Genomic DNA, 27,937 nt, shown 5'->3' with positions numbered 1-27,937 from the left:
GCACGCGGTAATGATGTCTCTGAAATTATTGTTTATTGCTTCTAGGGTAATGTCCTCGTCCTCAGTTAGAGCTGAATATCTATTCCGTAGCGAGATCCTGAACTCTTCTGCCCTCCCCCTCACTGCTAATTCGTTGATGGATTTCTTCATTACTAATCTGTTGCATTCCTTCTTCAGATTTAAGCTAATTCGGGACCTCACCAACCTGTGGTCACTGCATCGCACGTTTCCGATTACCTCTACATCTTGCATAATGGCGGGGGTTGAACACAGTATGAAGTCAATTTCATTTTTAGTCTCCCCGTTAGGACTTTTCCATGTCCATTTCCGTTTCTTCCGTTTGCTGAAGAAGATATTCATGATTCTTAAGTTACTACGCTCTGCAAACTCAACTAGTCACTCCCTCCTGCTACTCCTAGAACCAATGCCATAGTCACCTACTGCCTGGTCTCCTGCCTGCTTTTTCCCTACCTTGAAGTCGCCGATTAGTACAGTATACTGCGTCTTTATTTTTCGCATTGCCGATTCTGCATCTTCGTAGAAGCTTTCAACTACCTGGTCATCATAACTACATGAAGGTGCATAGGCCTGTACAACCTTCAGTTTATACCGCTTATTAAGCCTAATTACGTTGCCTGCTACCCTCTCATTAATACTATAGAATTCATCTAATTGCCAGCTATATACTTATTGACAAGGAAATCTACTCCTAGTTGTCGCCTCTCTGGTAAACCTCGATAACACAGTACATGCCCATCCTTCAGTACAGTATATGCCTCATTCGGCCTCCTAACCTCACTAAGCCCTATGACATCCCATTTCATACCCTCTAGTTCATCTAACAGCACTGCTAAACTAGCTTCACTAGCTAGGGTTCTAGCGTTAAACGTTGCCAGGGTCAGTTTCCAATGATGGCCTGTCCAGCGGAGCCAGAAATTCTTAGCACCCCCTGCTGCGTCCCAGGTCTGACCGCCGCCGTGGTCAGTTGTTCCACAGCCGCTGGTGACTGAGGGCTGGGGTTTTATGAAGCTTATCATGAGAGGTTGCGGCCAATTACTACACCAGGGTGGCCAACTCCTGTTCTGGTGAGCGAGTGCGTTTCCGGAGGTGATCACCGGCATCAGGTCGCACCCCAAACCTGTTTATGCAATTCCATCGAGAAGCGTATTTTTTTTTTTTTAATCCGGTGGAGAATTGCGCGGCACCGGGATTTAAACCCCGGTCCTCTTGCATGCGAGGCGGACGTTCTACTGCTACGTCACCGCTGCACTTCTCCAAGGTATTAAATAATTTATGTATAGACAAGCAAAACCTCAAATGGAAAGGTTGCACTAACTACAAATATGATTCTTTAGAAGAAATCAATTATTTTCTTCTGTCGCGTACATGGAACACGACCGCACACTACATTACACCACTACAGCACACACACCTTTCACATTACACAACACCTCATCGGCTGCGTGATTGCACTGAGTGATAAAAGTACGAACTTTGCCCATGTGCAAAAAAACACCAAAATTCTATATGACCTCATCTTCAGTGCTCCTTGATGTTCGAAAATCTTGTTTTGGTCTTACAAAATGATTGAGGCAGCCGATGGAACAATGCTAGCTGTCTGTAGAGACTGATTCGCTTTTTCCCTGCGTCAATTTCTTGCAGTGAAAGCAGCTGCGTTCCCATAGTTCCTATCTCCGTGGCACTTTGCTGGCTAGTATCATCACTAATCTCACACAGACTTCGCGATAAGATAACCTGTGACAAAAAAAAAATACCATCCCACACACGCGAATGGCACAAATGATTTTGAAATTCGTAATTATGAAATAGTTTTACATTGAAAACATAAAAAATCTGCTTGGGATTCTTAAAAAAATTCGTTAATTTGAAAAATTCTTTAATGTAGTTTTTATATAAACGAGATTTCCCTGTACTCAACCTCAATTTTTGCTCCACAGACCTTATTTTGTGACTACTGATTACACTTTAACTGCTCACAGCAAGCTGCATTTTTTTAGCATTCATCTGCGTCCTCTTTTTCTCTTTTTTCTGCATCTTGGGCAGGAAGGGATAGAAGCCAGGACATGCAGGGTTACATTCAGCACCCCTTATGGAAGCCACTGGGTTACTAAGAAAAAGACTGACAACCCCTCTCACTTTAGAAGCAATCGTGTGCTAATTAAAATTGATGGAAATGAAAACAAAAAAAGAAAAATAGCAATTCTAGGGCACACAAAAGTTTAGCATAGGAGTATGCCTGTAAAATACAGTGACATGCATTGCTGAACTGGCACAGAGGTGAAATATAAGACTCCAAGGAATGCAGAGATGCAAGTAGTACAATACCTCAAAGAACCAGGAATAACCAGAAATGAGGTCAGCCACAACGTCCATGGAGGCATTATTTTCCTCAAAGCTAGCTGGCATTGGCAACTCATTGTCAGGATCTCCAATTATCTTGTAAAGCATCGAGGGTCCAAACACAGGGGCCAAGTTGAGTACAGGCATGAAATTCTTGTCACTGTAATCACTGATGCTGGAAGCAAAAACAAACAAAGGCTTTCCACAAAACTTCTCAAGAGAAGAAACTGAGGCCAAAGCACAATGCACAGAGCCATTAAGTAAGGACATGGCACTGCGCAAACTTAATTCTTTACATCTGTAGTGTTTTGCTGTATGGGAACGTTGCGTTTGAAATTTTGTACCCTAATGAAGACGCATGAAAGGTGCTGCCACCTTCTGGGACTTAATAGAGGCTTTAGAAAAGTGGCTTCAGATACTGTTTTATCAAGAAAAACAAAACCAATTTTGATCTTCAGTGTCTGGTCCAGTTTACGGAGGCATGATTTGTGTCCCTCTCGGTGAATGCAATGAAAATATGCAAAAGATAATTTTTATTTACACTTGCTGGTGGAGGCCCATGAATGCTCATTTCCATCTTTAATATTGTTACATTAGAGGTGCATGCACTGATATGCGCATAAGGAAGGAAGGAAGAAGAATCTCGTGAGTTTTGGAGAAGACGACGTTCGAGCAGTGTCGGCTAGTGCCTGCAGAAAACGCCTGTTTTTGAAAGCCTTGTCTTCCGTGTCCGCTCTCTGCAATCCCAAACTGAACTACAGTCAAACCTCGTTATAACGAAGTCTCATTTTGCGCAGAAATTTGTTCGTTATATCCGATATTCGTTGTAAAAGTACACACAAATTCCTACAAAAAAAAATTCTGTTCATAAATCCAAGTAAAGGCTGCCCTAAAGTGGAAAGCACAGAGCTGAAAAAAAAGCATTTTTTTCTTCTTTAAAGCGTGGTATAAGCACGCGAAACCTTACCTTTCATTTTGCACTGCCAAGCAAAAATGAGCACACAAATCGGGATTTAGGCCACGCAGAATTGATTTATTTAAAAAACGACGTAATCTTCATTTGGCGGCACTTCACACTATTCGATAGAATAAATTTCTCAACGAAATCGACACTGTGCAGCGCTTTCCCAATTTCAGCTGATTTGGCCACAGGCAGGTTCTCAAGGTACCTTCTCAATTTCCTCGCCATATCGGCGACCTCGGTGCTGCTGAGAGCTCGCTCTTCGCCTTCTTCTTCACTCTCATCGCTGCTCGTAGCATCATCTGTAGGAAGCAGATGATCGACCATTTCTTGGTCGGTCAATTCGGGCGCCACAGCCAAGTTGTCATCGGCAGCAATAAAGTCCTCGAACGTAACATTCGGAACCGCCAGTTGACGCCATGTCGTCTCGTCGAAATTGTCCGCTTCACCTTCAGAATCGTGGGTGTCGTTGAGCTCAGTCTCGCTGGTGGATGGGGCTAGGCCAGCATCAACAAAGCAATTTCTTATTGTCGACTGTGCCACTTCGACTGTGCGTTTCGGCGCCGCCATGCTGCAAGAAGACGGCACGACCTCGAGGAAAGTGAGCACACGCGCCGGTCGGCAAAAAGTATGGGCAAGGGCACGCGGGCGGTGGTTCGATCACGTGCAGGTCACATGCCAGGCAGCCGTTGATGCTAGATTCACTCGCGGTCCCTAGATGGCGTGGCGTACGAAAGCGCGGGTGATTCAAACACATTTTAGGTGGAGGCGACGCGGGCGGTGGTTCGTCAATCACGTGCCGGTCACATGCCAGGCAGCCGTTGATGCTAATCATTCGTGGTCCCTAGATGGCGTGGCGTGCGAAAGCGCAGGTGATTCAAACACATTTTAGGTGGAGGCGATTGATAAAACCGAAATTAAGCGTTTTGAAATTTTTTTTTTTGCTTCTTTGCGGATTTTGAGTCGTGTGAATACGAAATATGCTTCGTTATAACCGATTTATTGTCAAATTTTCAGTTTTTCATTTCGTTATACAGATAGAACTCCCATAGAAATAAAGCACAGTCAACCAAGCTTTGCTTTTACTTCGTTATATCCGATAATTCGCTGTATCCGTGTTCGTTATAGTGAGGTTCAACTGTCCCCCGTAACACCTTGGTGGAGGTGTTTTCGACCCCCCTTACCACAGCTCGTTTTTCCGCGCCAGAAACCTGGATTCGCGCTGTGGACGCCATCACCCCGAGCCCCACCCCCTTGACTGCCACAGTAAGCATGGCATCCAAGTACGCATCGACCGCTACGGAAACTCCAGCTGCAACCATGGTCTCAACCAAAATCCACTATCCGCCTATTTTTAACGACGAAGACATGAAAGATGTTGAAGATTGGTTCGATGAATACGAAAGGTGCAGCAAGAATAACCGGTGGGATGCTAGCATAATGCTTGCAAACGTCATCTTCTATCTAGCGGGAACGGCAAAGACCTGGCTTACCAACCATGAACAGGAGATGCCTACTTGGACAATCTGCAAACAAAAACTTCAGGATTCGTTCAACAAGCCAATTCGGCAAGCCAATTCGGCAAGCTCTAGCAGCCAAAAAAGACCTGGCTACTCCTGCTCAATCGTCAAACGAATCATACCTCGCCTACATAGAGGACATCCTGGCCCTGTGTCGAAAGGTGGACACCTTCATGACTGAAGCTGATAAGGTGGGCCCTAGAGTATCGCTGATGAATATACTTCTCTGCAAAGACTGCTTTACGGTGGGCTCAGTCCTGCAAGTGTGTTGCCGTTTCGAACAGGCGAAGCAGCGCCGCATCACCCATCAATCTGAGCGCCTTCCCAACATGGCGGCTACATCCTCATGTAACGATCTTCCCACTTTGCAGCAGCTTTCCAGTTAGAATAACCTCACTACCATCATCCGCAGGGAAATCGAGGCCTTGACTCCTGGTACACTTACATCACCTCTTGCAGAGGCAACAACAGCTATGATACAGGCTGTTGTCTGCCAAGAATTCGCAAATGTGGGCCTCGTTTCAGATCCTACCACGCCACCCCCTACACCACAGCCAACACCAGTGGTTGCTGCTGCTACCACAACCCCGCCCTACACACCGCGTTACCCTGCCCGCAATCCTGCAGAGTGGTGCACATCTGACAACAGGCCTATTTGCTTCGTCTGCATCTCCACAAAGTACGCATCTCCATGAGGTGTCTCTGACGCGCGAGCTCCTGTGTTGTTGCAAGTCTTTGTAGGCTGAAACCGGCTGAAACAGTTCAACTTTTGCATTTGCACCCACTCGATGCTGTCTGTGCGATTGCAGCACGAGATTTTTAGGCACATTTCACTTATTTAATGCTTACCGTAAACAATGCGCTGACCTGCGCGCGGTGCTCCTGGCAGCACCCCAGACGCCATTTGTCCCCATATAGCTTCTTTAACTTGTTTATTTTATGCTTTTTGCGGCTGGTGAACCACAGCGAGTGGAGTCGCTACACTGCGGCGATCAACCTTTTCTTGTCCATCGAGAAACTGTACGCACATCTCTACGTACCACAGCACCGATGCCAAAAAAAAAGAAAAGCAAACAGAGAGAGATCGCGGAGACGGCGCGCACCAATGCCAAAACAACAAAGCAAACAGAGAGAGATCGCGGAGACGGCGCGAAATGCATCCTCTGATTGGTGCACGCCAGCCAATAACCGGCGAGTCTCCTCGCGCCAGCGCGAGCGCACAGCGAGCGCCACGGAAATATCTGACATGGACAGATATCTGCTCCGCGCGCGCCTCAGCTCACGCCTGACGCGTTACGCATGCGCAGACAGACTCCAGGGTACGTTCGTGCGCGTAGGCGCGCTCTCGGGCGCCCCATGGAGCAGGGGCTTTACTTGAGAAACTAGGCAACGCAGCGCCCAAACGTGACGCTGCGTTGCCAACCGGGACAGCCAACTGTGTTTCGACCATCGCACCACGCCGCAACCTGATCAATGTCCTCGTAGATAGAGTCCCTGTGCCCGCTCTCATTGACACTGGAGCCCATATTTCAGGCCTTAGTTTGTCGTTCCGTCAGCGCCTCAAAAAAGTTCTTATGCCCGCTAACACCTCTACAGTTCAAGTTGCAGATAGAACCATCATCTGAATGTGCACTGCGCGCGTTAGCATTGCCGGCCACCACGTCGCTGCCCTTAATACTTGTCCTCAAGACGTCATTTTAGGCCTACACTTTTTAAGAGCCCATTTCGCTCTCATTGACTGTTCCTCCGGAATTCTGCATCTAGCCCCACCCAATTGTGTTCACGACTTTAGTGCTGACCATTCCCAGCCTCACATTCGCTCCAGCATATTTACTCGCCTCCTTCCTGAGGCGGCAGTACACGTGCCCATGTCACCTTTTCCCTTCCTTCCTGACGGCGACTGCGTTGTCAACCTCATCACCGATGTCACTCTACAGTGCAACATCGTCCTACCTCATAACAATGTATACATCGAGAATAACCTCACCTACCATTCGTCCTGTCCTCAACTTCTGCGTGCCTTCGCAAGTTCTCCCGGAGGGCATTTTCCTTGCCGAGCTTTCACCTTTGTCCAGATTTACTATTTCTGCAGGGCTGTCTGACCGTTACGCTGAGGTAGCTGCACAACCTGTCCCGTCACATAGTCCGGAGGACCGCATCTCAGCCATGGTTGCCTTTGACCTGCGTCCCAAATATGCCAATGCCCTTGCCGCCCCTTCGTGGTCATACAGCGACATTTTTGATTTCGGTCACAGATCCCTGGGCCAAACGTCCGTCGTCACACATTGATACTGAAGATGTTCGACCTGTTCACCAACGGCCTTACACTTTACAGAATTGCTTTTTTCCGAATCCCGGGTGATTCAGGAAGAAACGGAGAAAATGTTGGCCAGCAACATTATTGAGCCGTCAAGCAGCCCGAGGGCGTCTCCGGTGGTACTTGTTAGGAAAAAAAAAAAGACAGCAGCTGGAGGTTTTGCATAGATTATCGACACCTAAACAAGATAACAAAGAAAGATGTATACCCTCTTCCTAGGATCGATGACGTCCTCGAATGCCTGCATGGTGCCAACTAATTCTCCTTGATTGATCTCTGTTCTGGATATTGGCAGATCTCTGTTGGCGAAAGAGATCGTGAAAAGACAGCTTTTGTCACCCTGGATGGCCTCTACCAATTCAAGGTGATGCCTTTCGGCTTATGTAATGCCCCTGCGACCTTCGAGCGCATGGTGGACTCCTTACTATGCGAGCTCAAATGGACCACGTCTGTGCTACCTCGATGACGTCGTCATATTTTCTTCAACCTTTGGGTCATCTCCATCGTGTTTCAGCTATTCTCGGCGTCTTCTGAAGAGCTGGCCTTCAGCTGAACTCCAAGAAGTGTAGCTTTGGCCACCAGGAACTCAAGGTTCTGGGACATTTGGTCAGCATCCATGGCATCCATTCGAACCCCGACAAAATTCGCGCTGTAAGTGGTTTTCCTATACTGAAACCTAGCGGTGACGTGCTTAGGTTCCCTGGACTTTGCTATATTTCTGGCGATTTGTACCAAACTTTGCGGAAATCGCCCGTCCACTCACACAGCTTCTAAAAAAAGTGGTCTCCTTTTCCTGGGGCCACGAACAATCGGCCGCCTTCGCCACTCTTATTGTTCACCTCACCGGTCTGCCAGTGTTGGCTGACTTTAATCCGTCAGCGCCCACAGAAGTATGCACCGATGCAAGTGGTCATGGAATTGGTGCCGTTGTCGCACAACGTCAGCTTGGTTCCCCTCGCGTCATCGCCTATGCCAGCCGACTCCTCTCTGCAGCCAAACAGAGTTATTCCATCACTGAACATGAGTGCTTAGCCCTAGTCTGGGCCATTACGAAGTTCCAGCCTTACTTGTATGGGCGGCCATTAACAGTAGTCACTGACCACCACGCATTGTGTGGGCTTTCTACTCAAAGACCTTACTGGCCGCCTTGGATGTTGGGCCTTGTGCCTTCAGGAGTACTATTTTTCAGTAAGTCTGGCCAGTTGCATCAAGACGCCAATTGCCTGTCCCGTCATCCAGTCGCCCCACCAAGCCAACCTGAATGTGACAACGACGCTTGCATACTCTCTATTTCTGACTTTTCCAACATTCACCATGAGCAACGCCAGGACCCTCAGCTTCGCAATGTTATCAATCGCCTCAGCGCCGATCGTCATGACCCTTCCCTTCGTTTGTTTGTGCTCTATGACGGCACCTTATACCGGCACAATATGCGACCTGATGGCCCCAACCTTCTACTAGTAGTCCCTCAGCACCTACGCACAGCCGTCATTGAACAGCTTCATGACATTCCCACAGCGGGTCATCTAGGCGTCTCTCGCACATACAACAGTGTGCGCCATCGGTTCTTTTGGCCAGGCCTCTGGCGCGCAGTCCGCCGCTACGTGGCTGCTTGTGACCGCTGTCAAAGCTGGAAAAAGCCATCAGTTTTACCAGCTGGACTTCTGCAGCCGATCGGCATCCCCATAGACCCATTCTCTCGAGTGGGTCTTGATCTTCTAGGGCCTTTCCCACTGTTCGCATCGGGGAACAAATGGATTGCGGTGGCCACTGATTACAACACACGCTACGCGGTCACATGAGCAATACTAACCAGTTGTGCAACTGATCGCGCTATACTCGTTATACCCGTCCATGGAGCTCCCCACCAACTGCTCACCGACCGTGGCCGTTGCTTTCTTGCGCGTATAGTCGACGAGATCCTACAGTTATGGAACGTTCGTCATTCTTTCACGACTGCCTACCACTCACAAACGAACAGGCTTACCGAACGCCTTAACCAGACACTGACTGACATGCTGTCTGTGTATGTTTCTGATGACCACTGCGACTGGGACATAACGCTGCCATTTGTGACATTTGCATACAATTCGTCGCGTCACAACACTACCGGCTACTCCCCCTTCTATCTTCTATACGGCCGTAAACCTCTGCTTCCTTTTGACAACCTGCTTCCTTCTGTCGCCACTGCCAACTCATATGCTCGTAATGCCATAGCCAAAGCTTACGCTGCCCGCATTACAGTGGCTAGAATAGGGAAGTGTGTGGACCGCGCCGCCGACTCTGAAGCCCTTCCGCGATGCTCTGGAGGAAGAGATCCAGAGTGCGCTGACGCTCTTATACAGTCTGCTCACCACGTGTCCTCTGCTCGTTGCGCGGTTAATCGGCCGCGTTTGAGACATCACTTCAATATCCAATGCACACTTTCTGCTCTTACTGCGACCACTTTTACAAGGCAAATTTATTTATTTGCCAACTATCTTAGTCATGCCGATGCAAATTTATAATTCTGTACAACGGTCTCTTTAGGCGGAAGCATTCCAACCCGCATTCTAAGCAGAATTGCACCGAGGTGGCTCTGAAACCTCCTTTAAGAAATCACCCCCCCCAAAAAAAAAGAAACTTGTCGTGAGTAAGGTGCTGACATGAGCCGAGGCAAGAAGAGTAGCTTTGCTGGCCACAATGCTAGACCACTGCGCAATTTCAGTACCCAGTTTTTTTCACGTGCTAAGCTGCCAGTCTTTCAAACTGCGCTTTGGAGGTCCTTAGCTCACCTTCTATAACACAGCGGCACTAAAGACATTAATTAGGCCTCCTTAATCCTAATGAAAACACAAGGAACCCTTTACTTAGCTAAACGTAGCAAGGCATGGCAGAACAAAGAAGCAATACTTTTCTAAACATGGGCTTAAACATTGCATGTATATCTGTGCTTAGCCAAAGTAAACAGCCGCTGAATTTTTGTTTTTTGACCGTGAATTTTGTTGATTTCCGAATAGCTAAGTGAGTAGCTAAGTTGTAATTTTGTTTTCGAAATTATTGTCTTGCTTCGCGGCTGATTTTGCCTGGGCTGTTTAATTTGGCTATTTTCTTTTGTGAACGAAGAAAAAAACACCTCTGCTGCAGAAGACGCTTTCATTCCACAATTGATTAGCATGCACTGAAGCACTGAAAAAATTTCTTAATTACCGCCATTTGTTTTTTATTTTGTTTAAGGAAAGCCCCAGGAATCGAGATGCTTGCAGGCTATGCTTAAATGAAATTCTGTAGCTGGGCTCATTTCGTGTTCACGTTCAATGCTGTCAAGCTAGATACCATGCGAACCCTTCAACAAAACGTCTGCATGCCTCTAAACAGAGGTGCATATATATTAACTACTTCAAAATGCTAGGCCATCACCAGGGTTCTTCAAAACTTGACCGCCCAAAACATCTGCGTGTTGAGCTGTCACATAGTGAACAACACGTTCCTCAATCGGCGCCCAGGAGTTCGAGATCCATGGTTATGCGCACATTGTGTGCTGATAGCGCCTGTGCCGCGTCTGAAACATTGTCTGTCCGTGACGTCACTGGTCACATGTGTGCTTGCTATATAAGATGCTGTTCGCGTGAAATAAAGGGTTGTTGTTATCGTGCCGGGATCGGGGCACGTCTCTGTTCCTTCCTGCCCGCTGCCCGGCCGCGCTCGGCGTCCGGCCAGGGACCGAACGCGACATGGTGTCAGAAGTGGGATCCTCTGGCGTTTGAGAGGCGTTGCCTTAACTTCTCAACGGGCGCCATGTCAGAGGACAACGCAGCCAAGCTCTCCCACGGAATGTTCGCGGTTCCAGCTCTGCCAAGGTTTGACTTCGACCGGACGTCCGAATGGCCTTCTTGGATCCAACTCTTTGATGACTACCGCTTCGCCTCGGGCCTAAATGAGCGGAATGAAGAAGCGCAGGTCCGGACGCTACTTTATACGATGGGCAGGCAAGCAAGAGAAATCTTCTCTACTTTTTCATTACCTGAAGAAGAACAGAAGCAATACGAAGTCGTCAAAAAGAAGTTCGACGAGCACTTCGTCGCCGCACGGAACCTTGTTTATGAGAGCGCGTGCTTTCACCGTCGCACTCAAGAACCTGGAGAGTCCGTCGACCAATTCGTTACCGCGTTGCACACGATGGCGGACCGGTGCGACTACAAGGAAAAGGAACGCATGATTCGCGACAGGTTCGTGGTCGGCCTCAGGGACGCTAAGCTCTCTGAGTCGCTTCAAATGGATGCGAATTTGACTCTCGCCAGCGCTTTGGCAAAAGCGCGTTTAAAGGAGACCGTCCAACGACAGCAGCTGCAACTGCGAGAAACCGGCGACGAACCCTTGGTAACGGCGACCGGCAATCTTGACGCGGTCAGCAACCAAGGGCAGCCCAGAAAGTATTCTTCAGGACAGCACTCGGACAGCTCGTCAAAGAACTATTCATCTGGAATACAAGGTCCGCGTCCCAGAGTCCAGTCCTACCGACCGGGCACCCCCAGGTCATGCCCCAACTGCGGTCAAGGAACGCACCCCAGAGCCTCGTGCCCGGCAAAAGCAGCCAAATGCAACTACTGCGGTTGTTCCGGACACTTCGCAGCTGTATGTCGAAAAAAGGCTGCACGTGATGGAAAGAAGGTACAGCTTTCTTCTCTCCATATGGACAAGGCGGCGTTCTTCGTTGGCGTAGTGAACGGGGAGTACTCTAATTCTCGGTATGTACAGGTCGTCATTAACGGCACTCCGGCGTTCGCTAAAGTTGATTCCGGTGCCGAAGTTTCTGTTGTGCCCTCGACGTTTCCCGGTTTACCTACCAGGCTAGAAAAGTGCGACCTAATCCTAACAGGCCCGTCGAATGAGCCACTGAATGTTTTGGGAAAGTTTCATGCCACTATCCAGTGGAAACAAAACACTGTACAGCAAATTGTGTACGTGGTCTCACCATTACGCTTCGTACTTTTGGGTCTCCCAGCGCTTGAGGCTCTGGAAGTTATTAAATTTGCGGACTCGGTCAGTAGCGCAACAGCCGTCGAAGCTTCCTACCCGCAGCTTTTCAGTGGTCTAGGAGCGATAAAAGGAGAATACAAAATTAGACTAAAGCCGAACTCGACACCTTTTGCAATTCATGTTGCGCGTCGCATAGCCTTACCCTTGCGTGACCGAGTTAAGCAAGAGCTCGAGCGTATGGAGCGAGATGGCGTGATCCGCAAAGTAGAAGAACCAACAGAATGGTGTGCAGGAATTGTGCCAGTACTCAAACCATCTGGAGCGGTTCGTATTTGCGTTGACTTGACTCAATTAAACAAAAGTGTACTTCGCGAACGCTATGTCATGCCGACTGTGGATGATAGCTTCGGTCTTTTAGGTGGTGCGTCTGTGTTTTCGAAGTTGGACGCCAACTCTGGCTTCTTTCAGATTAAGTTGTCGCCCGAATGCCAGTTGTTAACTCCGTTCATAACGCCAGTTGGGCGATACTGTTTTCAAAGACTGCCGTTTGGAATAACGTCGGCACCCGAGATCTTTCAGAGGAAAATGTCGCAGATACTTGAAGGAATCCCAGGCGTGATAAACCTAATGGATGATGTGCTCATTTTTGGTAACGACAAGGCTCAACATGACGAACGCCTGCGTCTAACTTTAGATTGTCTCGCCAGTGCCGGTGTTACGCTAAACAAAGAAAAGTGTGCCTTTGGGGTAACTGAGATAAAATTTCTTGGCTGTGTGCTTAGTAAAGATGGCATCAAGCCGGATCCTGAAAAAGTTCGTGCTATCAAAGAACTGGCGACGCCAGCTAACGTGTCTGACGTTCGACGGCTGCTCGGTATGGCTAATCATCTGGCAAGATTCATACCAGATTTGGCTTCGAAAACGGCGCCTTTACGTCACTTGCTTTTGAAGGGTTCCGAATGGACGTGGGGACCAGCCCAAGAGCAAGCGCTGTCGTACGTCAAAGACGTTATCTCTTCGAAGCGCGTCATGGCTAACTATGATGTAAAGTACCCTACGATTCTTTCCGCTGACGCGTCATCATTCGGTTTGGGGGCCGTATTGATACAAGTTCAACCAAACAATGAAAAAAGACCTGTTGCATTTGCGTCACGCTCGTTGACGCCTGCCGAAACCAGATACTCTCAGATTGAGAAGGAAGCGTTGGCAATGACTTGGGCGGCAGAACGATTCGAAGGGTACATCAAAGGTCTTGAAATTGTGTTTGCAACCGACCACAAACCACTTGTAACGTTGTTGGGAAAATCACCTTTAGATGTTTTGCCTCCTCGTATTCAGCGCTTTCGCATGAGACTTATGCGGTTCAGCTTTACGGTTGTGCATGTCCCGGGTAAGAGCCTCGTTACTGCAGATGTATTGTCTAGAGCCCCGATTCAGGGAAACCAAATTGATGCTCATGCGCTGAGTGTTGGCGAAGTCGCGAAATTCGTTTCGGGCTGTTTGACAAATGCCGTCGAGGCTAGCCTTTTTGAACGAGTCAAAGCTGAGCAAGCAGCCGATGAAGTCTGTCAAGCTCTCACAAAATTCAGCCTGGAAGGCTGGCCCAAGTTCTCATCGCTGTCCATGGTGTTGCGTCCATACTGGCAGGAAAGAGCAACGCTGACAGTCGCTGAAGGCGTGCTACTCAAAGGTGTGCGGCTGGTGATTCCACAAAAATTACGCGCAGAGGTCTTGAGGCGCTTGCACGAGAGTCACCAAGGAATCGAGAAATGCAGAGCTCGAGCCAAAGAGTCCGTATGGTGGCCTGGGTTGAGTTGCCAGCTGAGAGCGTTGGTAACTGATTGCCCAGTGTGCGCGGAACACAGGCAACAAAAGTCGGAACCAATGATTCCGACAACCACTCCACAGCGTCCTTGGCAAAAGCTAGGTGTTGATCTCTGCCATATTGAGGGAAAATGGTATTTAGTGGTAGTAGATTATTTTTCTAGATACCCAGAGGTAGCCTTGCTATCTTCGACAAAAAGTGTCACTGTCATTATGCACCTCAAAAGTTTCTTTGCAAGACATGGCATACCAGAGGTTGTCATCTCGGATAATGGAACACAATTTGTATCTCAGGAATTCCAGTCTTTTGCTCGTGACTATGGCTTCCGCACTGTGACGACGAGCCCCAGATACCCTCAGGCAAATGGGGAAGTAGAAAGGATGGTCCAAACAATTAAACGGCTGATTATAAAAGCTAAGGACCCCTATCTTTCGCTGCTAGCGTACAGGGACACCCCAGGGCCACTGGGAAAAAGCCCTGCAGAGCTTCTGATGGGCAGGCGGCTACGCACAACAGTCCCTGTCCCTCCCAAGAGCCTTCTGCCCCAGAAGGTGAGCTTGAAAAAGTTCAGAGATCACGATGTAACCATCCGACAGCGGCAGCGTAGGTACTTCAATAGTCGTCATAGGGCTCATCCGCTGCCAGTCCTCAAACCAGGAGCGGAAGTATGGGTGACAGACTGCAAAGTGAAAGCGCGAGTCTTACGTCCTGCACAACGTCCGAGGTCATATGTAGTTAGAACTTCTACGGGTGTAGTTCTAGAAAGAAACAGGAAATTCCTGGTTCGCTTTGTTTCCCAGCAGAATGACTGCGAGGAAGGAGGAGGTAGCTATGAGTTTCCACAGGCATATGATAGTCGGGTAGAAATGGAACAGGAAACTAATCCATCTAAACCGAAGGCACCTGCCGATCCATCCCATACCCCCTTGCCACAAACTAGCCCTCCTGGATATAGAACACGATTTGGCCGTCATGTCCGACCGCCAGACCGATATGGGTTCAATGACCGACTGTTATTTTGTTTTGAGCATTGGTTGCATCCGTTTAAAAAGTGTTCATCCTTTGTTGGTGGCAGCGTTAAAAAGTGTTCATCCTTTGTTGGTGGCAGCGTTAAAAAGTGTTCATCCTTTGTTGGTGGCAGTGCTAAGTTTGTTGCAAATGCCAGTGTACCTTTTCAGAGAAAAGGGGAGATGTGCTGATAGCGCCTGTGCCGCGTCTGAAACATTGTCTGTCCGTGACGTCACTGGTCACATGTGTGCTTGCTATATAAGATGCTGTTCGCGTGAAATAAAGGGTTGTTGTTATCGTGCCGGGATCGGGGCACGTCTCTGTTCCTTCCTGCCCGCTGCCCGGCCGCGCTCGGCGTCCGGCCAGGGACCGAACGCGACACATTGCACGCTACGTTCAGTGACAAATTGATCTCAGGAACCTTTATGACGTGACAGCAAAGTCCATGCGTGCATGCATGTGATTAAAAGCAAGTCTATGCTCAGAACTGACCGTCACGTCATCAGACTCATCCTCCTCACATCGCAATGGCTGCAACCCCTTGATCGTTATATGTCGTCGCTTTTATGGCCATGCTGGTGCGATGGGTACAACCTCACCTTATGATTATTTTCATTGAAATGCATTTTTACACATTTATTGCAAAGCACAATAAAAAAAAAATGGTACGAAACGCGCATAGAGAGGGACCACCCAGGATCGTTGTATCAGTTAACATTTGCAGCTGCGCCAAAAATAACAAAACAAGATGCTGCATAACGGTGATGTCACGGCATGTTTATCTTTTGATAGCTCCTGCGGTGGTGGGGAGCGAATTTGGCAGAGTGCCCGTGATGGCTTGATTGCACAAGCCTGGTTCGATTTCTCACGCAGTGCTTGGGGCGGGCGTAGCCCACTGCCACAAAATCATTGGAAAACGTGACAGATGCAAATGCTGTTTGAAGCGAAAAATGCTAAAAGCTGGTGTCATGATCACAGCTGACCGCATGCTTTCGTTGACTCATACAGTCAAAACCCGCGATAGCGAAATCTCGAGAATACGAAATTCTCGCCGCAACGAAATATTTCCGAGATCCCGGCAAATGCCCATAGGGGCCAATGTATTTCGTATCTCTCGGTAACGAAACATCTTTGTACCGCAATCCCATGATAAGAAAATTTGCTGCAGCATCGGTCCGCATACTGTCTCCCATATTATGAATAACAGCGTCAAAAAAGCACTCAAATTGAGCAAACTGCAATAGCGCGCTTGCGTGGCTACAGCGAGAGCACTGGCGCCTGGCAACCTTGCAGCCGGAACAACTTTAAAAACTTTAGCCACCTTGAGCCGGTGCTAGCCACCATACCGGCGCAGCGCGTGTCCTCTGTGATCGGTTCCGCGTGGTTGTTTATCTCGGAGGCTATGTTCAGGGAAGGCAGCCTCGCAGCGACACCATCAGGGGGCAACACTAGATCATCAGCGCTGCACTTTTAGGCCTGCGAGCGGTGCACATGTGTTCGTTGTGTGTGGTGGCGGTGTGTATGAGCAGCAGTCCGCACGTTTGCGTTTGAGATGTCTCCGCCAGCCAAAAACGAAGATTTTTGTCTCTGCAAGAGAAGGCTGCCATCATTGCTCAAGCAGAAAAAGGCAGGAAAAAAATGGATATCGCCGACGAGTACGGGATTGCGTGCAGCTCACTGTCGACAATTTTGAAAAGCAAGGCAGCCATTCTCGGTGCGCTTGAGAATGGTGCTTGAGCACAGCATAAAACAGTGACGGCTGCGGTGTTCCCGGACGTTGACAAGGCGGTGTTTGCCTGGTTCTGTGAACAGCACGCAAACAAAGTGCCTCTGTCTGGCAAACTGCTGCAACAGAAGGCTCTGGACTTTGCCTGCATGCTCGGGCATGACCAAATCCGGTCGTTCTTAGGCGCACACGACGACGACGTGGCAATGGATCACTTCTTGCAGTGTGAGAATAGAACCATGAAGTTGCTGCAAGGCAAGGCTCGGCAAACTAAGCTGACTGACTTTTGGCAATAAATTTTCTTTTTGCGGGCTGTTTTCTATCTTTTCTGTCTCATTTTCGCGGCAACGAAATTCTCGCGAAAGCGAATTTTTTTGCTGTCCCCGGCGATTTCGTTATTGCAGGTTTCGACTGTATATGCAAAGATAAATGGCTCCCGCAAAAAAAAAAAAAAAAAGAGAACTGCCGCTTCTTAATGTTCACAACCGCCATATCTTACGCTACGCCGCGCGCACAGCAGAACGATAAGATTGGATGACTCTCGCAAAAAAAAAAGAAGAGAGAGAGAGAGAGAGATCTGCAGCTTCTTAACGTCCGCGGCACCATAGCCACGTCAGCCGCCGCGCGCAGTGGGTTTGCAACACATGCTGGAGAAAGCGTCCGATGTTCTGTCTGAAAACGGGCTGAGCTGGCTTGGCGCATGCGTAGCGCGTGCTACTGCGAACGAAGGCCGGGAGAGAGGAAGGAGAGACAGCTCGGCAAAAGAATGGGCACACCCTTGCGCTTCACTCTATTGCATTTTTCCCCTCTTGTTCCCACCAGTTCTCTCTGTTTCATTCATGCATATGGCTTGCAAATGTCACGTGCTGGCACGCCAGAAACGATAACCGCAGATACGCACGCGTTTGGGAAATGAGCGCAGCGCTGCCCTAGACCAGCCGTTGCTGAACTGTTCCCTCTCATTTCTTCCGAGCGTGGCTTGAAAACGTCATGCGGCAAACGGTCGAGGGTGATGCGATCCTCTTTGGGGAAGGCACACTTTCCAGTGCGCGGTGCGGAGTTCGATATATCGAACGACTGGTGAAATTGAGTTAGATATATGACGCGGCTTTCTTATACTTTTACATGGGATTTTCAAGGGGATATTCCGTGAGTTCGATATAACCAAAAATCGATATATCCGGGTTCGACTGTATACAAAAACGAGTGTCTCTGCGATTGGAATAGTAGCCCTTCCATAAACTCTCAACACACCCCGTAGGTGCGGTGCGTGTAGTAATAGTAAAAAAAAGAAAAGAAATATGTTTCCTGAAAAGCACGCAGTAGCTGAACGTTGCGCTTAGAGATGCAGAGCAAACAAACAACTCGCCGCAGTGTCTCTGATACATTACTTCGTCTCAAGATGTTTGCAGCACTGCGAAAGACAGGGGTGCCCCGGCCCATTCAAGATCACTGCCTCTCGCCCCTGCGCACTATAATAGATAACTGTGCTTCTGCTGTCGCCCTAGCCAATTTGGGGGGCGAGAGGTGCGTAGGAGTACAATTGCCTACTGTAGTGCATGTGATCCTGATTGGAACAGGGGGTGCCTCTGCCTTTCACAGTGCTGCAAACATCTTGTGTAACAAATTAATGGTTTACTTTGCTCTTATTGGCAATGTCACGCTTTGGTTTTGATTGTAAGCTGACCCCTCCCCCCTTCAGATTTTCAAATTTTAAAAAGCAGGTCGACCTACAATCGTGTAAATATGGTAAGCTATTACAATTGCCGCTAATCATTGGGTGTATTGCTCCATTCCTAAAATGGGCAACAAAAACAACTTGCATTTTAACAGCAGTGAAGTCATTGGAATTTTTAAATCTGACCAATACCTAACACAAGTGTTTCATGAAGTGGTTTCTGAGGGGTTATGGTGAAGGTGGTGCCTCGTGATAAGTGAAGCCAGCAATGCACAAGAACCGCACTCGAACAATACTAATTGAAAGAGCACGCAACCAATTGTACAGGTCAATATTTAGATACAATAGGTCCAACCATTATTTCTGCAGTGGTTGTGCTGTAACCGCACAGCTTCAGCTTTTCTACGGGGACCTTACTGCTCAGTACTGACAAAAGTACTAGTACTAATAGTGAAGGCTATTGGATGCAGAGATTAAGCGCACCTTTTGAGATGGCTGATCAATTTCTTCAGAAGCAAGTAGTTCACAGTGGGCAGTTCATTGAGCAGGTTCTTCACAATCTTCTTCCTTTCAGTTGGATTCTGGCACTCTGCAAGCAAATAAAAAGCAAAGAAAATGAGTGAGTGACACTTACTATATTTTTTGGTCTATAAGATGCACCGCTCATATTTTGAGTCATTGAACAAAAAAATTGCTATATAAGACACACCCTAGTATGAGACGCATCCAGGTTAGGGCAATAGAACTTGACTATACATGCTTGCGAGACCATCGTGAAATGTTCTGTGCCTAAATGAAAACTTTTACATACAAATGATAAAAAAAAAAGGCAACACACACACCCGAAAATACTGTATTTACTCACGTATCACCCGCACCAAAATTAAAAAAAAGAAAATGCATTTAAAAAGAAGGGGTACAAGTTATCTGCAATTTTTTCTTCCGGGGGAGAGGAGGGAGGGTTGCTACATAGCAATGCGCGGGCATCCCATGTAGTCTGCCATCCCTATCGTCACTGATGCTTGTCAAGCCAATAAGGAGCCAAAAAAAAGGAGTCACCAAATCCACAACATCCATAGCATAGTCTATTTAGTCTCCCCGCCGTTGGTCACGCCTTGTTCAGCCAGCGGTTGCTGGGCCTTTTGTCAGATGCTGTTTCAACACTCAGTCAACCCAGTTTGCACTGTTGGCCAGCTTTGTTTTGGAGCCATGAGCGCGACTTGGCGGCAGACTTTCCCAGCGAAAGAGAAGCTAAAGATTATAGCCACTGCTGAAGAAGTCAGCAACAGAGCTGCAGCAAAACAATATGACGTAGACGAGTCGTGCATTCGCGACTGGAGGAGGAAAGAAGAGTCTTGAAACAACGAACCGGGACAGGCGAGCATTTTGTGGTCCGAAGACTGGCTTGTATCCCAACCTCGAGACGCAGCTTGCCAAGTTCAATAAGGAGAAGAGGAGTCGTGGCCACGCTGTTTTGACAGAGATGGCTCAAATGGAAGCCCTGAAGCTGGTCCAGGAAATGAACATTCTATGCGAGTTTCGTGCAAGCCGTGGATGGCTTCAGCGCTTTATGACACAACATGGATTTTTGATTTGACGGCAAACAACAATGTGCCAGTGCCTTCCTGACGCTTACCAGGAAAAATTCTTGAGCTTTCAATGATATGTCATCGGACTTCAGAAGGGCCAGAACTATATGCTGCGATGTCGACCGACACAAATATGGGAAAAAAAGGGTTCCAAATTGGTAAGCGTGCTGACCGGCAGGAATGCCAAGCAGCACTGCACAATGATATTATGTTCTTTGGCTGATTAGACTAAACTGCGCCCGCATGTAATATTCAAGCGCAAGATGCTAACTAGCACACCACTGTTCCCAGGAATCGTTGTGCGTGCGAAAGAAAATTCCTGGATGAACAGTGGCCTAGTCGGTGACTAGATCAAAGAAATTTGGGAAAGAAGATCAGATGTCTTGCTGGCACGCCGGTTGATGCTCGTGCTGCATTTCTTTTGAGGCCACTGCACTGATGCAGTGAAGCCTCACTTCGTTGAAACCGGCACAGACCTTGCTGTGATACCTAGCAGCATGGCAGCATGACGTCCATGCTACAGCCACTCGATGGGTGCCACTCGACCACCACCTTTCCTATAGTCTGTAATGTATAATAACTGCCAAAATTTTATTCTTTTCAACCTTCAGTTCAATTTTTCGGACTCAAGTGACCGGACTTGCCCCCAACCGACGCTAGCCGATGCATGGTCCAATCCGCTGAATGCCATTTTTGTTCTGAACTGAGTCTCCTTGCTGTTCCATGGGGTAGCGCTACTGCAAATGCATGCTCATATTCATTGCTTCTGACGCTTCTGCGTGTTCGCCAGGGGGGTAAAGCTGAGACCAAAAAAAATCTTCATATGTAGTGCCGCCATTCTCAAACTCATCACCATGGCCAGTATAGTTTTTTTTGCCAAGTCAAAAATGAGCAATGTTTGGACTGCAGTTTTAAAAACGGCGGTATATAACGTAGCTTTAAAAATTTTTTATGTAATTTTTCAACACTTTTCGGACATTGTTTGGGGCATAAAAATGTAGGTCAATTGTGAACCAAGTTCCTTTTGAAAGTTTCGCTTTGAAAGTTCCATTTTCAAGTGTCGTTTAAGCTTGCAGTTGCAATATCAAATCATTAAAAATAAGAAGCCATTCGTAACGAAGAGCCTCGCACACGTGTGAGCACCGCATTGAATTTAAATTTGCAATTTCATGGCGAGTTTTCCCTTCTATGAGAGCTATACCTGAACTATTGTTACATGGAAACTCGATGTATTTACAGCATATTTACAGCACAGTTAGAACTGGCATAGCAGCGAGCAACAACATGGAACCAGTCCCACTTCTTCGTCATCACCTTGTCCCTTCCGCGAGGCAAGAGGACGCACTTCGTCGTCATCGCGTAGCATGACCCCCCGGCGGTGTAAGCGTAGTCCCGGCACTAAACTGGTAAAGAAGGCATGAATTTGTATGGCTTCAGGCGCAAAACATGGACAATGTCAGTAGTGGGGAGAGAGGAGGAGGATGCGGGCACAAGAGGGGCAAGTTCATACGTCACATCAGTGACTTGGCGCACCACTCGATAAGGGCCACTGTAGGAGGACAAAAGTTTCTCCGAGAGACCAATGCAGCGTGCAGGAGACCACAAAAGAACCAAGGACCCAGGGTCATCGGTTACGTGGCAATGTCGCCTATCGTAGGCAGACTTCTGAGAAGTCTGAGAGGCGAGGAGCCGACTACGGGCTACTTGGCGCGCTTCAGTGGCTTGCGCAATGGCGTCACGTGCGTAGGTAGTTATGGGGTGGCCAGCAGGCGGAACCAACGTGTCCAAAGGTAAAGCAGGGTGCCTGCCAAAGAGCAGGAAGAAGGGTGAATAACCCGTCGTGTCGTGCTTAGAAGAGTTGCAAGCAAAGGTCACATACAGCAGCGCAAGGTCCCAGTCGTGGTGATCAGGTGATACATACATAGATAACATGTCCGTAAGTGTGCGGTTGAAGCGCTCGGTAAGACCGTTGGTTTGGGGATGGTACGCGATCGCGAGCTTATGCTTCGTAGAATATGAACGCAGGATGTCTTCAACAACTCGGGACAAAAAGTAGCGACCGTGGTCGGTGATTGACGAGGAGCGCCGTGATGGAGAATGACGCTGTGTAGAAGAAAGTCAGCGACATCCGTAGCGCAGCTCATGGGTAAAGCTCGGGTGATGGCATAGTGTATTGCATAATCGGTTGCCACTGCTATCCAGTTGTGACCCCACGGTGACGTCGGAAAGGGGCCAAGAAGGTCAAGCCCAACACGATAAAATGGTTCCAAGGGCACGTCAATAGGTTGGAGAAGGCCAGCTGGTGACCGCGATGGTTTTTTTCCTCTGCTGACACCTGTCGCAGGCTGCGATGTAGTGCCGGATGCTGCGGTATAATCCCGGCCAAAAAAACTGACGCCGTACCCGGTCGTAAGTGCGAGACACACCGAGATGACCAGCTGTGGGCAGGTCGTGGAGTTCTTGAATAACAGAGCAGTGGAGCTTTTTGGGAATCCCTAACAGGAGGGGAGAACCGTCATTATGAAAGTTGCGGCAGTAGAGGATACCATCCTCTACAACAAAAAGCTGGAAAGAAGAATCTGTTCATCCAGATGCCAGGCCTTCAATGATGGCTCTTAAATATGGGTCGTTGCGCTGCTCGCCTGCTATGTTGGCGAGATTGGAAAGGGCAAATACAGTTGAACCCGGTTATATCGAACCCGGATATATCGAATTTTGGTTATATCGAACTCACGGAATATCCCCTTGAAAATCTCATGTAAAAGTATAGGAAAGCCGCGTCATATATCGAACTTAATTTCACCGATCGTTCGATATATCGAACTCTCGAACTCTGCACCACGCACTGGAAAGTGTGCCTTCTCCAAAGACGATCGCATCACCCTTGGCCATTTGCCGCGTGACGTTTTCAAGCCACGCGCGGAAGGAATGAAAGGGGACAGTTCGGCGACAGCTGGTCTGGGCAGCGTCGCGCCCATTCCCCAAGGGCGCGCGCATCTGCAGTTATCGTTTCCCGTGCGCCAACACATGATGTTTGCAAGCCATGTGCGTGGGTGTGCCCATTCTTTTGCCTAGCTACCTCTCTTTCAGCATGCACTACGCATGCGCCAAGCCAGCTCAGCCAGTTTTCAGACAGACGTCGGACACTTTCTCCAGCGTGTGTTGCGAACCCTCTGCGTGCGCCGCGCGCGCGGTTAACGTGGCTATGGCACCTGCGGATGATAAGAAGCGGCAGCTCTCTCTGTTTTTTTCTTTTTTTTTGCGAGTCATCCTTTCTTATTGTTGTGCTGTACGCGCGGTGTAGCGTAAGATATGCTGCGGACGTTAAAAAGCGGCAAGTTTTTTTTTTCTTTTTGCGGGAGTCTCTTTTTTTTTTATCGTTTATCCTTGCATGTATGAATCAAAGAAAGCACGCGGTCAGCTGCTGCGATCATGACGCCCGCCCCTTGCGTCGTGATAAATCAAACCAGGCTTGTGCAATCAAGCCATCACGGGCACTCTGCCATGTTCACTCCCCGCCACCGCAGGAGCTGTCAAGAGATAAACGCGCCCTGACGTTATCGCTGCACAGCATCTTGGCATGCTGCCAATGAGCTGTGGATGAGACGACCGAAACGGACTGACGTGCGCCATCGACATGCAAGCGAAAATGCTCGCGATTTCTGCCGGCCGCCGCGGCAACACAGAAACCTTGTTTTGAGCGGCGAGAGGGACGCAGTTCTAACAAGTTTGAAAATTTTCGCTCTGTCACTGCCGCTCGTCGCTGAGATGGCTCAGTCGCCTGCATGTGAGCGAGCTGGCCTTAACGCATTTTTTTTTTTAAATTCTCGGGTGCAAAAGTGGAGGGTGGGTTCATTATGCAAGTGGGTCGATTACGCGACAAATACGGTATCGTTTTTTCGCATCGTAAGTGCCGTCACAAGGCGATTTCTGTATATCAAATTATCGATATATCGAACTATTTCGCGATCCCCTTCGAGTTCGATATATCCGGGTTCGACTATACACAGGGAATCTCCTCTGCGTAGCCGAGACAAACAATCGGCATCTTGATGAAGGCGCCCCGACTTGTAAACGACGTTGTAGGAGTATTCTTGAAGACGCAAAGCCCACCGACCAAAACGGACCGAGGGATCTCTCAGAGATGACAACCAATAAAGCACATGGTGGTCAGTGTCAACTGAGAAAGAATGGCCAAATAAGTAAGGTTGGAATTTAGCGACAGCCCATACAAGGGCGAGACACTCGCGCTCAGTAATCGAATAATTGCGTTCCGCGCTGGAGAGAAGGCGGCTAGCACAGGCAATGACGCAGTCGTTGCCATGTTGGCGTTGAGCCAGCACTGCACCGATCCCATATCCGTAGGCGTCTGTTCGAACTTCAGTGTAAGCTGAAGGATCGAAATGAGCCAAGATGGGGGGGAGACGTCAGTAAGCTTATAAGCGTTGAAACTGCACCTTGCTGGTCAGGGCCCCACATGAAAGCGGTGTCTTTCTCAAGTAGGTCGGTGAGAGGACAAGCGATACAGGCAAAATCTTTGATAAAACGGCGGAAGAGCAGAGACCGACAAAGTTGCGCACTTCTTTCAAAGACTGGGGATGCGGAAGTCTTTGACGGCTTGAATTTTAGCCGGATCAGGTCGTACTCCGCAGGCGTCAACCATGTGTCCAAGAATGGTGAGTTGGCTGCGACCAAACCGGCATTTTGATGAATTGAGCTGGAGGCCGGCTGTACGGAATACATTGAGTATACTGGTAAGGCGTTCAAGGTGCGAAGAAAAGGTCGGCAAGAAAACGACAACGTCGTCTAAATCCGCAAAGAAGGGAGTCCATCATTCGTTCAAATGTCGCCGGCGCATTGCAGAGACCAAACGGCATGACTTCAAAGTGGTACAAGCCGTCTGGTGTGACAAAGGCCGTTTTTTCACGGTCCTGCTCGTCAACAGCGATCTGCCAATACCCGGGCCGTAAATCGATGGAAGAAAAGTATTTAGCTCCATGGAGGCAATCTAGGGCATCATCAATTCTGGGGAGAGGGTACACATCCTTTTTAGTGATACTGTTGAGATGGCGATAATCGACGCAAAAGCGCCAGCTGCCGTCTTTCTTTTTAACCAGAACGACTGGGGATGCCCAAGGGCTCGTCGAGGGTTCGATGATGTTTTGAGCGAGCATCTTGTCAACCTCCTTTTGTATTACCTGGCGTTCAGCACCGGATACGCAATAAGGACGGCGATGAATAGGGGCAGCATCGCCGGTGTGTATTTGATGTTGCACAAGAGCAGTTCGAAACAATGGGCGCTGGTCAAAATCAAAAATGTCTCTGAAAGATGCCAGCAGACAACAGAGTGCATGAGCTTGTGGAGGAAAAAGGTCCGGAGCGATCATCTTGGCGTAGTGTTGGAGATTAGATACTTCAGATAAAGAGCAGTCAGAGGAGGGCGGTAAACTGGTAGTCACAGCTGCGAGACTACATTCATTTACAGGACTCAAAGTGGCAAGCGAGATGCCTTGCGGGAGGGGCTGGATTTGCGACGCAAAGCTCAGAACAGGGAGGCATGTTTGGTTCGCGGTCACTGTGACGACTGTATGAGCAAGGGCAATGCGTCGGGTTAGGGGAGCATCAAGGGTTGGGGTAAAAATATACTGTCCATCGGGAATTGAGGGTACAGAGCAAAATGTAACATAAGTTGCGGCTTCAGGTGGCAGGCGGACAAAGTCGACACTACAAAGGCGGTGCAGAAAACGAGAAGTTGGGTCTAAAGGAGAGAGCAGATCAAGTTCAACGACGCTGGTAGCACAGTCTATGATGGCTGCATGGTCAGAAAGAAAGTCGAGGCCAAGAATGATGTCGCGAGGACAATGCTGCAGAACTCTGAACAGGACGGTAGTATGGCGGCCAGAGCACAAGCCAATAACCTTTGAAGTTGCTCTATCTGCAACACGCACAAGCTGTATAGGGGCAGGTGTCAGCACTTTTTGCAAGCGAGAACGGAGTTCTGGGCTCATGACAGAAACTTGTGCACCAGTATCAATGAGGGCTTGAACGGCTGTGCCATCCACGAGCACGGTGAACAAATTACGGCGTGCATGAAGAGCTAGACGAGGATTTGAGATCGTGGTCCCTACTGCAGCATCACCTCTAGATGTTGCAGCGCCTAGTTTTCCATTGGGGAGCGGCCATATGGACTGGGAGATTAAAAGCGACGACGTTGGGGCGAACGGGACTGATGGCGGTGGGGGGAGGGTGATAGGTTGAGGCGTGAAGACTCAGTATCAGCGGCTGTGCTTGAAGGGTCGTGACGAGGTGGGAATGGACGAGAGTGGTTATCGTAGATAGAGGAGGGTAGCAGGCGGGACCTTTGTGGCTGGAACCAACGATTTCGGCAATAACGGGCGATATGGCCGACGCAGGAACAAGTAAAACAAATAGGTCGGTTATCAGATGTACGCCATTCGTCAGGATTGCGTCGACGCTGGGCAACATAGGCAGGTCAGAAAGAATAAAGGTTGCGAACGTCAGGGTTATAAGTAAGTCGGCCAGGAGAAACTATGTGAACTTCGGTGTCATAAGGAGGTCGACCAGGATAAACTGAGCGAACGTCGGCGACAGTGGGCGGGCTGACGGCAGCAACGGAGTTGTCCCAAGGTGGCGAGCTCTTGGTGGACAACGGCCTGAATTAAGGGAACGTCCGGGCGGTGGCTGTCGGCCAAATGTGGCGGCAAGAGAGCGGGAGCAATCGCCTCGAGTTCGCGGTGGATGATACGGGTTACATTTTCGATCGAAGTTGGCTGGTGTTGGGAGGCAAATCTTGACACGAAGAAGTCTGAGCAGTATTTGGAAGGCGGGCAAATGAGTGGGTTATGCGACGACTTTTGGCGTCTTCAAAACGGCGGCATTCTTTGATGATGGCATCAACTGTGTTGCAGTCTTTGTACACAAGCAGGTTGAATGCATCGTCTGCGATGCCCTTCACAATATGACCAACTTTGGCAGACTCCGACATGTTGTGATCTACTTTGTGGCAAAGGGCGAGGACGTCCTGGATGTAGGCCACGTATGGCTCAGTAGCTGTCTGGAAACGGGTCTCGAGGGTTCGCTGTGCTGTAAGCTCTCGACCAAGGGGCTTTCCAAAGAGTTCGCGGAGCTTCTCTTTGCAAGTATCCCAACTGGTGACCTGATTTTCATGAGTCTCGTACCAGGCGAGCGCAGTGCCCTCGAGGTAAAAAAACAACATTCGCTAGCATGAGGGTGGGGTTCTAGTGATTATAGGTGCTCACATGTTCGTACTTGCGCACTATCCATTCGTCCACGTCCGTAGTGCCGGTACCAGTGAAACTGCCAGGATCGCGTGGGTGGGTGAGGATGACCGATGGCAAGGGCCCCGTTGGTGTGGGGACAGTATCCTGAGGCATCTTTGGGCAGGAAAGCAGGCGGCCGCTGCGGAGTTCCGTCGTGCGGAGGCTGACGCCGGGATCAACGGGCGCATCTCCACCAAGATGTTACGTGGAAACTCAATGTGCTATTTACAGTATATTTACAGCACAGTTAGAACTGGCATAGCAGCGAGCAGAAACACGGAACCAGTCCCACTTCTTCGTCATCACCTTGTCCATTCCGCGAGGCAAGAGGACACACTTCGTCGTCGTCATCGCGTAGCACTATGTACTGTAAGGCATACGTGTGAACGAAAACATCCCAAAACAAATAAAACCAAGCGAACAGAACATTTTTATTGCCCGATTTTCTTACAGTAACAGCTAGACTGGTTCTGCGCCACATGTTTACCACAGTCTCAATTAGACCAGAATGCGCTGCTCTGCTGACAGCATTCTCAACCGTGATTTATGAAAGAGCACAGGGCAAATAAAGTGGACATCAAACACACTTGCGATCACCCTTTGACATTTGCTGTATAGAGTGTTGGCCACCCAGAATAAGCCAGGCAGAGGAGATGCGTGTGTGCTTGCCTTAAGGGGGGACACTGGTCTTA

At 48.8% G+C, this 27,937-nt stretch overlaps 1 protein-coding gene across 3 annotated transcripts in view; it reads right to left on the bottom strand.

The window, feature by feature from the left end:
- The window catches only part of RhoGAP15B (RhoGAP_ARAP and RA_ARAPs domain-containing protein RhoGAP15B), a 119,733-nt gene that overhangs the window by 37,005 nt on the left and 54,791 nt on the right, over positions 1-27,937 (bottom strand). For all 3 annotated transcript variants that reach the window (XM_084602937.1, XM_084602935.1, XM_084602936.1), the window contains 2 exons: positions 18,839-18,944; positions 2,347-2,536 (listed from right to left, as the gene is read on the bottom strand). In XM_084602937.1, coding sequence (XP_084459063.1) covers positions 2,347-2,536; positions 18,839-18,944 — 296 coding nt within the window. The remainder of the gene's footprint in view (positions 1-2,346; positions 2,537-18,838; positions 18,945-27,937) is intronic.

Source organism: Amblyomma maculatum, chromosome 4, assembly GCF_055883805.1.
Source record: "Amblyomma maculatum isolate TAMU_Amacu chromosome 4, ASM5588380v1, whole genome shotgun sequence".
NCBI lineage: Eukaryota > Metazoa > Arthropoda > Arachnida > Ixodida > Ixodidae > Amblyomma > Amblyomma maculatum.
The sequence above is the reverse complement of the archived record's forward strand: the minus strand, read 5'-3'. Positions and strand labels throughout refer to the sequence as shown.